The following is a 14,145-nucleotide window of genomic DNA, read 5'->3' on the forward strand; positions in this document are numbered from 1 at the left end:
GGGTAAAGACTATTTGTCTTTACCCCCACATCCACAGTGCCCAACACAGAAAGTGACACAAAATTGAGTGGAATGTTGGATGAATAAATTAACAATTAATAATAATCTAAAAGTCAAGGCCTCCATGACATAAGCCAATACAGAACAGGGTCCCTTCACTAGCTTCCAAAGGAAAGTCAATCCACAATAAATGTTGGGATTTTTGAATTGGAATCAAGATCTGTAGAGAAATAAGCAGGTAATATTGCATGGCACTCAAAACAAATTTAAAACAAATCTAGTAGACATGTTCCTTTTCTGGTAGCTATTGCAAAAGATCTACCAAGATTTCCTTCTGACCTTTTCTTCTCATACCTCTCGTGTAGTTTACCTGCTCCCCACCTGCCTTCTAGATGATTTCTCTCATGACCACCCATTTCCTTCCCTTGAGTTTTCTCAGTTCTGTCCTTCTATTATATACGATAGGTTTTTTTCTGATGCCACCTGAGACTCATGCTCAGAGAGGAAGGCAGATTCTCTACTTGGGATTCATAAGACATTTCACCAAAAGTGGGTCTTATTCTATCAAAGATTTCTGGCAACTGCTAAGATAATCGTGTCCCCATGCCATTATACAAATAAAACCATAGCACTTAGTATTTTTTACACATTTCTGTTTCCTCTTATAAATCAAATCAATGGACACAGAATTATTACCAACATGACCAGAGCTTTCACCAACTTGTATAAATATCAAACTCAATTTTTATTTAAAACATGAGGCAAACCCAAGATTTTGATTTATGTTATTTCATTAACTCTATATCCACAGGATGTATTTACTGATTCAAAGTGGAAACTAAGCAATAGACTTTCTAGCACCTTGGTGATTTTGTATACACCCTCCAAGGTGAGAAATATGGGACTTCAGGAAGCAGATTATGAAGTAAAACTTATACTTTATCTCTTAAATCAACAAACTAATATCATCTTTGAGTCAGAACTCTAGATGATTGATTCATCTACCAACTGTTGGCAGAGAAACCCAGACATAACTGTATACTATGATTGGTGAATTTTTCCAAGTATCTAAGAGTAAACTTTCAGAACAAAATCAACACTATCTTCTCAGGAATAAGTTGTTCCTTAGAAAATTAGCAAGTTTGAGCCATTTAAAAATGTATCCTGATTCTTTCAGGATGTTGCTAAATAAATTGCCTTTGAATGTCCCGGAAATTTTTCTTTTAAAAGTGTTGAAATCTTATCCCTTACTGGATAACTTACACCAGAGATACAATCAACCAAACACTATTGATTGCAGGGAACCTAATATTGCATGAGTTTTTAAAAGCTGAAGAAGAGAGTTACAGTGTCTATTCAGAGCATACCTAGATGACAACATGAAATGGTAGGATTGATCTTCCTCATTGCCTAGGTTCTCCGTCAATATGTTTGTACATCTGTAAGAGTGCTTGAATGTTTGACCTTGAATAACAGTTGTTTGTGTGTATATTTTAACTTTTATGCAGAAGAGGAAATTCCTTACAGGAACAAGCCAGAGCTTACTCATGTTTATATTCCTAGAACTAGAACTGTCTATAGTGCTTAACATAGTAATTTGCTGGATGTATTTGCAATAAATTCATTTATTCAATATCAGTTAGGCATTGTGCTATCTATCCCTAAAGATACATTGACAAAAATACATAGAAGATTCCTGCCCTCATGAAGCTAACTTTATATTGAAGCAGGAGAAAGAAGTAGACCATGCAGTGTTAACAACATAGAAACAATGATAATACAAGAAAAAAATATTATTGTGTTATGAGTGCTAAGAGGAAGTAGAAAAAGACATAGGATAGAGAAAAACTAGGTTATGATCACTCTAGAAAATGTTACAGTTATAGTTAGAGAAGGTTGGTCAAATAAGATCTCCCTGATATGATTATAGTCACACAGGCCACTGAACTAAGAGGATAAATTGCAAAATTGTCATGTTGTCATGAACAAAAGTGTTCCAGGCAGAAGGAATGGAAGTGCAGATCTCAGAGGTGAGGAAGAACAGGAAACATTCTGGGGATAGAAGGAGTCTCTTCTGGTTGGAGCCAGGTAGACCAGAGCCAGAAAAAATGCAGGACTCTACAGATTATCATAAGGAATTGGAATTGTGTGACTAATTTCAAAAGGGCTGTATATTTTACAAAGATTACAATAACTTATGTGCAGACTTTCTACACTTTGCAAAGATTATGATGAAATAGAGAAGGGCAAGTTTTGAAACAGAGTCCAGTTTAGAGGCTGTGATAGAAGTTCATGAGAGAGAGCAACATATCTTGGATCAGAAGAGGTGGACATAAAGGTAGAGAGAACTATGTATATTCAGGGTAGAACCTGCGGGATTTGATGACACATTACACTTGGGGGTGAAAACAGTGAGAGCCTCAAGAATAACATTTTGTGGGTTTTGACCAAGAAAATGGTCCAAATTGGGAGATGACTAGATTATAACAGAAAAACCAAGAGTTCTGTTTTGGATGTTTTAAGTCTTTCATACTTAGTCATCCAAGTGGAGGTGTCAAGTTGACGGTTGGGTTCATGAGCTTGAAGCCAAGAGATAATCTCAGTCTAGAGATCCATATTTGGGAATGTTCGACATAGAGATGGTATTTAAAACTGAGACTAAATGAAGATCCCCTAGAAAGAAGGAGTAAGAAGAGGGAAGAATAAGGGAGAGGAGAGAGCCAGGTCTCTGAAGCACCACATAATTTTGAGTTCCAGTAGGGAAAGAGGAGCCAGTAAATGAGAAAAAGGATGAAAAAGAGCATAGCACATGGTGTCAGAGAGGCAAAGGCAAAGTATGTTACTCGCTGAATTTAAAAATTCAGGTAAATACTGTATTATGATTACTTCTACATATTCCACATAAGTAGGTATCAAAGTTTAAAATTCCTGGATAGTCTTTGAGGCGCCTCGGTGGCTCAGTCGGTTGAGTGTCCCACTTCGGCTCAGGTCACGATCTCTCAGTCTGTGAGTTCGAGCCCCGCGTCGGGCTCTGTGCTGACAGCTCAGAGCCCGGAGCCTGCTTCGGATTCTGTGTCTCCCTCTCCCCCTGCCCCTCCCTCACTCATTCTCTATCTCTCTCTGTCAAAAGTAAATAAACATTAAAAAAATAAAATAAAAATAAAATTCCTGGATAGTCTTTCAGGTCTTGATTAAAGTCAGAGTAACAGCCAAGATAGAGAACTTTTCTACCACTTAATTGTCTGGCATTCACTTTCTAAAGGCAATTCACAAATGAAATAATCAAAGCATTGACAAATATATTTATACCCAATTGTCTATTTTACCTCAAAAGTATGGAAACTGTATTTTTTTGCTTTACCATGAAATTTTCTATCAACAAAATAAAATTATCATAGTATGTGAGGTGATGGTGTGACTTTTGATAAGGTGTATATTTTACTCTAACAATAAAACCTCATTGTGTTATTTTTTCCAGGAGTTTGGGTGACACCTCGACACATTATCATCAATTCTACGACAGTGGAATTATATTGGAGTCCGCCAGAAAAGCCCAATGGCCTCATTTCTCAATATCAATTGAGTCGTAATGGAACCTTGGTTTTCCTGGGTGGCAATGAGGAGCAGAATTTCACTGATAAAAACCTGGAGCCCAACAGCAGGTAAACTCAAAGAAAACTTTACCAATCATATAGTTAGAATTTTACATTTTTCAGGTTTAAAAAGTGTGCATCTTTAAATGAAACAATATTTTTGAGAGAGTGGGGAGGCACAAGTGAGTGAGGGGCAGAGAGAGAGAGAGAGGATCCCAGGAGGTGCAGAGAGAGAGACAGACAGAGAGAGAGACAGAGAGAGAGAGAGAGAAGCAGCGCTCACTCAAAGCTGGTTCATGTTTTACCCACAGCAAGGCTTGTGCTCACCCAAAGCAAGGCTGGAGCTCCCCTAAACTGGTACCCAAACTCACCTGACATGGGACTTGAGCTCACGAACTGTGAGATCATGACCTGAGACAAAGTCAGATGCTTAAAGACTGAGCCACCAAGGCACCGTCTAAATGAAACAATATTAAATTAATAGGTTAACTAATCTCTTTCATTAGCCATTTCATAGCTGATGTGATCTTTTAGTTCATTTCAGATGTTGAAGACTCAAGTGCTAACTCATTACTTTAGCCTTCAGAGTACATGACATTTTTAATTTATTTTTTCAAGTTTATTTATTTTTGAGAAAGAGAAGGGAGTGGGGGGAGGCAGAGAGAGAATCCCAAGCAGTCACCACACAGCACAGAGCCCGATGCGGGGCTCAAACTCACAAACTATGAGATCATGACATGAGCCAAAATCAAGAGTGGGGCACTTAACTGACTGAGCCACCCAGGTGGCTCATGACACTTTAAAAAAATGTAAGTTGTCTTCTATTTGACAGAAGAGCATGAGGATTTTTAAGTATATAAAATACACAAAGTATTAAGCTTTAGAAATTATCAAATTATCTTCAAAAACATGCATTCTTAAACCAGCAATAAAAGAGATTTAAGGGGTTTTGTTTGACATCAACTACCTTTTCTTCTAGCATAATGTTTTCTCTGCTTGCTACACTATATATAGGTAGAGTGATTTTAGGGGAAAAAGTTCTGCATATTTGCAATTCATTCCCATTCATTTCTCAGCAAAGACAAAATATATCTTCGATCAACAGATGTTTTATTGCAGAGAGTAGAGATCAATTCAGTTTTATTGTGGAGAGTAGCAGATCAATTTAGAAACATCTTCCTCTGAACATATTTCCCTGAACCCCAACCCATTTAAAAATGGGAAAGATTCATTTGAATCCTCTACAATCTAGTGGCACACTCCAGGACTTTCCTGAAATCTTTATGAAAAGTTATTGATTACTAGAGGGTTAGGAATAAAGTGAGAAGGACAGAAATAAGGCAGTCTGGAGAGAATGATGCATGTTCTGAAAAAACTATCAAGTCAATAGTGAAGCTTCTGGACAAGGAGCAGAGAATTTGCATTTTGTCATTAACTGTCGACCAAACAATGGAGAGAAAAGCCAGAAATCACCGTTTGCATCTCTTATGCATTGCCTTATCACAATCCTTTCTTTTTAATATAGATACATTTATAAACTGGAAGCTGCAAATGGGGGTGGCAGCAGCCCTAGTGGTGATTACATTGTACAAACACCTGTATTCACACCAGAGGAAATCCAGCCTCCGTGTAATAGCACAGTAATCGGGCCTTATTCCATATTTGTAGCTTGGACTCCACCAGGTAAATAAATAAAACCTGTGTGTGTGTGTGTGTGTGTGTGTGTGTGTGTGTGTGTGCATGTGTATACGTAAAATATTTCAGAGAAAGTTCATTTGAGATAAGGATGGAAATGTCTGAATTTAGTAAATGAGAAGGAAATAATCTGTCTCCTGGGTAAATATAAACAGAATGATCTAAACCACATTGCTGAGTCTATACATATGTAAGTATATGCATACATACATATAGATGCAGATGTAGATATGTAGATAAAGAGACCTAGATACCTAGATATATACTTTTCTATCAAAGTAATACTTTCTTTCAAGTACTCAAATCTGTCTCCTTATTTAAATGTATATCCAAGGTAAGTCGTATAGGCCTGAATGACCTAAACATTCATTCTACAGGACTTCCTAGATTGGATCTTGATGTTACATGATCTGGTCTTTATTATAGCAGTGAATAAGGAATTCAGAAAGACAACAGTCTACTCTATCCATGTCCCTCAGGTTGCGACCAATTATGGTAGCTGAGTTTTGCCTCTCTGAGCTGTATAGCCTCCATTGTGCCATTTAGTCACTAGCGACTTGCTTTTGTGGTTTAGTGTGTTATCATATTTTGATGTAAGCATCATCTTCAGGTACAAATCTGAATGCATTACTGTGGAGTAAGGATTAAAGTGAAATCTCTTTGACCTGTCTTTAAACATAAGGAACATAGGGAAATTTTGTTTAAGTACAATGTGAAATGCATTAAAGTGTTAAATTCACTTCAAAATATGTGATATATGTTTAATATCTAATCATTAGATAAAATTGACACAAATTTCTATTGTCTCCATCAGAATAACATACACTGAAAATAATTGGTTAACAGCCATGTTGACCGTCGGTAAGTCCATTCCATAAAATAATTAGCAAAGATACATTTTTCATTTACTTGAACAATTATCTCTGTCAAAACAAAAGAGTTAAGCTGGCATTTGGAAGAAAAGCTTCCAAATTCATTCTATGTGGCCAGCATTACCCTGATACTAAAACCAGATAAAGGCACCACAAAAAAGATAACTGCAGGTCAATATCTGGTCTGATGACCAGAGATGCAAAAATCCTCAACAAAATAGTAGTAAACTGAATCCAACAGTAAATTAAAAAAATCATTCACCACAATCATGTGGGATTTATTCCTGGGTCACAAGGTTAGTTCAATATTCATAAATCAATGTGATACATAACGTCAATAAAGAAAGGATAAGAACTAGATAATCATTTCAATAGATGCAGAAAAAGCATTTGACAAAGTACAGCATCCATTCATGATAAAAACCCTCAACAAAGTAAGTTTAGAGGGGACATACCTCAACATAATAAAGGCCATATATGAAAAACCCACAGCCAACATCATCCTTAATGGAGAAAAACAGAACGTTTCCCCTAAAGTCAGGAACAAGACACGGATGTCCACTCTCACCACTTCTATTCAACATAGTACTGGAAGTCAGAAAGTTGCAGGATACAAATCAATGTACAGAAATTTGTTGCATTTCTATACACCAATAATGAAGCAGCAGAAAGAGCAATTGAGAAAACAATCTCATTTGCAATTTCACCAAAAATAATAAGATACCTAGGAATCAATCTAACCAAAGAGGTGAAAGACCTGTATTCTGAAAACTATAAAACACTGATGAAAGAAATGGAAGACAATATAAAGAAATGGAAAAACATTCCATGCTCATGGATTGGAAAAATAATATTGTTAAAATGTCTATACTACCCAAAGTAATCAATACTTTCAATGCAATCCCTATTGAAATACCAACAACATTTTTCACAGAACTAAAAGAAGCAATCCTAAAATTTGCATGGAACTACAAAAGACTCTGAATAGCCAAAGCAATTTTGAAAAAAAGGAAGAAAAGCAGAGGCATCACAATTTCACTTTGTTATATTGGAAAGCTGTAGTAATCAAAACAGTATGGTACTAGCACATAGATCAATAGAACAAGATAGAAAACCCAAGGAAAAAAAAAACACAATTACATGGTCAATTAATCTTCAACAAAGAAATGGTGTTGGGAAACAAATGGTGTTGGGAAAACTGGACAGAAACATGCAAAAGAATTAAACTGGACCACTTTCTCACACCATATACAAAAATAAATTCAAAATGGATTAAAGACCTAAACATGAGCCCTAATATCATAAATATCTTAGAAGAGAGCACAGGCAGTAATTTGTCTGACATCAGCTGTAGCAACTTTTTTCTAGATAGGTCCCCTGAGGCGAGGGAAACAAAAGCAAAAATAAACTATTGAGACTTCATCAAAACAAAAAGCTTCTACACAGCAAAGAAAACAAACAAAACTAGAAGGCAACCTGTAGAATGGGAGAAGATGTTTGCAAATGGCATATTCAATAAAAGGTTAGTATCCAGAATATATAAAGAACTTACAAAACTCAACACGCAAAAAACAATCCAATTTTAAAAATGGGCAGAAGATATGAACAGACATGTCTCCAAAGAAGACATACAGATGACCAACAGACACATGAAAAGATGCTTATCAACACTTATCATCAGTGAAATGCAAGTCAAAACTACAATGCAGTTATCACCTCACACGTCAGAATAGCTAAAATGAAAAACACAAGAAACAACAGTTGTTGGTGCAGGTGTGGAGAAAGGCAAACCTTCTTGCACTGTTGGTGGGAATGCAAACTGGTGCAGCCACTGTGGAAAACAGTTATGGAGGTTCCTCGAAAGTTAAAAATAGAACTACCCTAAGATCCAGCAATTGCATTATCCGGTATTCAACCAAAGAATAATACATCACTAATTCAAAGGAATATATGCACCCCTATGTTTGTAGCAGCATTATTTACAATAACCAAGATATGGGAGCAGCCCAAATGCCCATCAGTCCATCAATTGATGAATGGATAAAGAACGAATGTATATATATTGTCCATCCATAAAAAAAAGAATAAAATCTTACCATTTGCAATGACATGGATGGAACTAAAGAGTATAATGCTAAGTGAAATGCCAGTCAAAGAAAGACAAATACCGTATGATCTCACTCAGATGTAGAATTTAAGAAACAAAACAAATGAGCCAAGGCAGGGATGGGGGTGGGGGTGGAGAAAGAGAGAGAGAGAGAGAGAAACCAAGAAACAGACTCTACTATAGAGAACAAACTGATGGTGACCAGAGGGGGAGGTGGTGGGGGACAGGTTAAATAGGTGATGGGGATTTGTTTTTTTTTTTTTGCAGGTTGAAATCATTTTATAAGATATAAATCTATGATTATGCAACATTTCTATTATTTTTTTTCTTTTTAAGATGACTATTTTTTTATTTTTTTATTTTATTTTTTATTTTTTAAAATTTACATCAAAATTAGCATATAGTGAAACAATGATTTCAGGAGTAGATTTCTTAATCCCCCTTACCCATTTAGCCCATTTCCCCTCCCACAACCTCTCCAGTAACTTTCAGTTTGTTCTCCATATTTATGAGTCTCTTCTGTTTTGTCCCCCTCCCTGTTTTTATATTAGTTTTGTTTCCTTTTCCTTATGTTCATCTGTTTTGTCTCTTAAAGTCTTCATATGAGTGAAGTCATATGATTTTTGTCTTTCTCTGACTAATTTCACTTAGCATAACACCCTCCAGTTCCATCCACGTAGTTGCAAATGGCAAGATTTCCTTCTTTTTGATTGCCGAGTAATACTCCATTGTATATATATACCACTTCTTCTTTATCCATTCATCCAGCAGTGGACATTTGGACTCTTTCCATACCTTGGCTATTGTTGATAGTGCTGCTATAAACATTGGGGTGCACGTGTCCCTTCGAAACAGCACACCTGTATCCCTTGGATAAATACCAAGTAGTGCAATTGCTGGGTCGTAGGGTAGTTCTATTTTTAGTTTTTTGAGGAAGGTGATGGGACTTAATATGACTTGTGATGAGCACTACGTGACATATGGAATTCTTTACTCATTATATCATACACCTGAAACTAATATAACACTTTATGTTAGCTAATTGGAATTAAAATAAAAACTAAAAACAGGTAATATAGTCAAGAAAGTAACATACAGGCCTAATATATAAAACTTCAATTCTCATGAACCAAGAGCCTTCTGATGTCCTAACCTAAGATCAAAAACAAAAGGGCCTTAATTTGGTCAAATTCACAGGAGAAAATTTATCAAGAGCTTTATAAGTAAAGAAAAATGTAAGTCTGTCCAAGATATTAAATATAAATGATTGCATCCACCTTTGTTTTAAAATATAAATATACAACACATTAAATTAAACAACAGAAAGGAACAATGACTGGTGCCAGCCTGTGTCATAAAGTGCTATGCTCCTTATCTCAGTCTTAGGAACACAGATCTTGAACTCTGTTCTTCGTTTTGATGGAATAAAACACATATCTTCTGCTGTGGAAAATGTACAAACTTGAATATCCCTTTACAGAATCAACGTCTCCTTGCATGGAACAGCATTGCCATCTCGCCATCTTTTAGCATATTCTCCTTGGCATCTTTACAGTGCTGTGGTGCTTTTGTGCCATGAAGTAAAATGAGGCAGAAAAGAGCCAGTCAGAGACCAGATTTAGTCTATTAACCAGAGATTTCTCGGACTCAGACCAGGGTGTTCTACAACCCAAATTCTCAAAGAACAGTAAGAGAAAGTCCAAGATGATAAGCAAAATTAATGATTTCCAAGCCATGTGATGAAGAAGTTCCATGGCTTATCAAATCTCTTGTCATTTTAACATTATTATACACATAAATTGCCATTGCTAATCTGAAGACCTTACACTCCGTAAGGACCTAAAGACAACGGGTGTGAGATGAAAGAGAAAACCGGGATTCATAGCCCAATGGTTCCACCTGTGAGCTGACTACACAAGTCAGTCTTTCTCCCTGAGTCTCTGTTCTGTGCGTCTGTAAAATGGAAATAGCAATAGCACCTACACTTGGGTTGTTGCAAAGATTACAGGAGGTAATTTATATAACTGGCAGACACTGTGTAATGTTCTGTAAGTAGTGATGGTTCTTTGGGGGAAATTATTTTTGTCTTCAATTATTTATTTTGAAAATGTATTTGCTTCAGCATTTGCTAGGTTCCAAGCCCCCTGGTTTTAAAATGATAAAACTGTGCACTGCAGGATCGTGTTTGTAAATTTTTAAGACTTCTTTAGAATTTCCCTGCATTTTGTCATTTTTCCTTTGAATTCAACATCATATTTTTATGCTTAGGGTATAATGTTTCCACTCAGAAAAGAATTGTTGTGGAATAAAACACGCCTTCTGCTTTTTTAAATGTAACCTTAATTCTTGTCTACCTCAGGCTTTGTGGAAATTGTTCAGTCTAGTGCAGCCTAGGGGATATCATAGAAATGCCTCACACACTAACTCTGACCATGTAACCAATGGTTAAAAAATCTATAATATCCAGACCTGTCAATCTTTTAGTTTCAGATGCACAAAATCCATTACAGAAACCCTGTAATATATGGAAAGATTAAAATCTTAAATTAAAGTTTTTCCTGGTGCCTAGAAGGATTTTGAACTCAGTAAACAGGCAGATGATTTTGACTTGTGTATAATCTACAGTTGATTTTACTGGAAACTACCTCATGCTGTGTTTTGATTTGGATAATAAAAACATTTTTCTGTTTCTGAATAGTCACAAATATATGTCTTAAACAGAAAGAAAACAAACTTGTTATAACCAGAGGTTGTTTATTTGCTCACAATCAAGAGCTTTCTGGGTATTCACCATACCCCCCTGCCATTACAAATGATGACATCATAAGCGGAACTGAAAAAAATGGCTAAACATTCCATCCCTATAGTTCTCAAATCTGAATGAACATTAGAATCTTCATCAGAAAACTTTTGCAAAGACCAATTCTCAACCCCAAGTTTACTGAATAAAAGTCTCTGGGGATGAAGTTAAGCAATCTAGATTTTTTTTAAGTTCCCCTGATGATTTTGATGTGCTTCAAATTTAGTAGTCATGAATCATACACCAAGCAAAAGTGGTCAATTACAATATTTCTTTGAAAACATGAATCAAACCACTTTCTCTTGAATGTACAAACCCCAAATGGTGGTTCAGTTAACTGGTTTTTTTTACACGTATTTTGTTTTGTGGTCAGTGTGAATAGAGTGACTTTACACAGGTAAGTTGCTGGGGGGAAAAATGTCTATGCGGCTGCTTGGCAACAGAACATTACCTAGGCAATTAAGTGTGTTTTCAGCTTATAAATTATTGTTTCAATGATATCTATAAATTAAGTCTTAATACATGTTTATAAATCCTATCAGAAAAGGAAGTGAGGCCCCGGGAATGTGTGAGAATATTCAGGGGAAGTATAATTGAAACACTATTGACAAATATCATTTATATGCATAGTATCACTTGTTTATATTTGCCATTTGTTAAATTTCTAGTATATGCCAAACACTTTGATAAGCACTTTCCTTGCTTTACCTCAGTTAATACTCATGCAAACTCTGGGTGACAATATCATTATCTCCATATTAAGACAAGAAATTTGAATCTTGGGGCGCCTGGGTGGCTTAGTCCGTTAAGCGTCCGACTTCAGCTCAGGTCATGATCTCACAGTTCATGAGTTCGAGCCCCACATTGGGTTCTGTGCTGACAGCTCAGAGCCTAGAGCCTGCTTCAGATTCTGTGTCTCGCTTTCTGCCCTTCCTCCGCTCATGCTGTCTCACTCTCTCTCAAAAAGACATAAACATTAAAAATTAAAAAAAAAAAAAAAAAGAAAGAAAGAAATTTGAATCTCAAAGAAGAGATATGGTATACTCAAGGTTACACAGCAGAGCCGAGATCCAAATTCAGGTCTGTTCTCTACAACTGCCTTGTGAATGCAGTCTCTGCATGTCTTCGGCTTAACTCTGAGATCCAAATCAAACTATTTATTTATTACCCAACGTCTTTCAGATTTGGGATACAGCAACTATGCTCTTTGAAATAGTAGCCCAGAGGGCCAAGAAACAGAGCTAGGTGTTGGCAAAAACCAAATGTTTTTGGCTGGAAATGTCAAGACCAGAAGAATTAATTGTGGAAATGGTGAGCCCCTAAAGGGAAAATATCTACCTGGCAATAGTTTTCTCCTGTGGCATGAAAGAGCTAGTAACCAGAAGTCTTTGCCTATCAATCCAAAAGTCCAGGAAGAATAGACATGACTTAGCAAAGCCAGATTCCAAATGCAGAAAGATTTTAGTAAGGTGGGAGAGGGAGTCATTTCTCAAAAGTCCACAAAAAGAATATTAAATACTATTTTAAAACCTTGGTAGACATTCTCTTACCTTCCAGTAAACCCCAGTTCCCTTTCATATCATTATTACTTGATAAGATAAATGTCAGTAGTAAGACTATCAAAATACTTCAATTGCAAGCTCTAGAAAATCAAGATTTCTACTCTTTTGTATATCATTTGTACCTCCAAATCAGATGGTGCACAAATAGCATACCTTTATAAAATGTTTGCTGAATTAATGAAAGAACAAATAGTGAGTAAGCTTCTAATATTCATCATTCAGTTGAGTATAAATTTTGGACTTTCTGCTGCTTAGAATTAGTCAAACACTTGGTTTCCTTTAGAAGCCTATCCCTCCCTCCACAGTAACTCAACCTCAAACACACATGGACATCCACAAATACATATTTGTATATTCACACATACACAAATACATATTTCTCCTTCAAAGACAAACAGGACGCATACACATATTTTCCAAATGCTGTATGTCATCTTCTGGATGCCTATCTTTTTTTTCCACTTATTTCTGAAAAGGAAATCCTGGTTTCTAGGTGGAACGGGGTCAACCATTTCATTTTTCTGGGGCCTTGGGCTAGTTGCACAGTGTCTCTGAACTTCAGGTTTCTCATCTGTGAAAGGGGATATTAAATGCTTACCTTGTACTGCTGTTATGCAAAGTCAGTGAGAGAGCATGGGTAAGCATTTAGTGGGCACTACCTGGATGCTGGCTATTATTGTTCAAGCTACAGATGTCAGCCAGGCTAGTCTATTCCTAACCGTTCCTTCTCACCTTTTACCAGCTCCTAACCTCAGGTCAGGACTTACACATTCATATTAAATACAGCAAAGGATATATGTTCAACTAATGGGTAAAAAATCATAGAAAATGAAGAAGCAAATATTTCATGTAACATAAATGGTTTACTCAGAATAGGAATAGAGATATTCCTGCTGTTTCAGAAAACAAACATTCAAAATTATTTAAACCCTGAAGGTAATAATGAGTCTTTCTAATTTATCAAGGTGATGACTATATTTTGAACTATTCTAGCCCTTCATCATGTTCTAATTAATAATGTCACCGTATCCAACACACTTTTCTCACTAAAGATTGTGTTATTTGGGTTTCATGCATAATATCAAAATACTGGTTCTTGTCCATTAACATTCATCTCTTGGTCCAATAAAGAAAAGAATTAGCAACAATTCTTCTATGAGAAATCATTTCAATTAACATTTCTTAGAAATAAAAAGATATTGGTTAGGAATAAAAATGCTTTTTATTAGCAAAGTTTTGATAAAGGGTATTTAGGCACAATATAGTCTATCCACAGACATTAGGCATCTTGGTGGTCAGTTAGCTCATCAACAGCAGTGTATTAGATCAGTTACTAGCCACTTAAAGCCAAAATAGGCATTAAGCTTTCTAAAAAATTTACATCACATTAATTGGGATTCAACAATAACAATTATTTCAATTTTCTTATAAGTACAAAACCCAGGCTGAACTTCAGAAGAAAGTGTAAAACTCGTTTCAATGATTTACATTTTATGTAGAAGCGTGTTAAATCCGT

The 14,145-nt window shown here is 36.0% G+C and overlaps 1 protein-coding gene across 3 annotated transcripts in view; it reads left to right on the forward strand.

Moving 5' to 3' along the window:
- Window positions 1–14,145, forward strand: part of USH2A (usherin) — a 739,062-nt gene that overhangs the window by 603,915 nt on the left and 121,002 nt on the right. For all 3 annotated transcript variants that reach the window (XM_019465619.2, XM_053908979.1, XM_053908980.1), the window contains exons 57-58: window positions 3,479–3,662; window positions 5,119–5,276. In XM_019465619.2, coding sequence (XP_019321164.2) covers window positions 3,479–3,662; window positions 5,119–5,276 — 342 coding nt within the window. The remainder of the gene's footprint in view (window positions 1–3,478; window positions 3,663–5,118; window positions 5,277–14,145) is intronic.

The sequence above is a fragment of the Panthera pardus genome, unplaced genomic scaffold (genome assembly GCF_024362965.1).
Source record: "Panthera pardus isolate Hobbes unplaced genomic scaffold, ASM2436296v1 HiC_scaffold_21, whole genome shotgun sequence".
Classification (NCBI taxonomy): domain Eukaryota; kingdom Metazoa; phylum Chordata; class Mammalia; order Carnivora; family Felidae; genus Panthera; species Panthera pardus.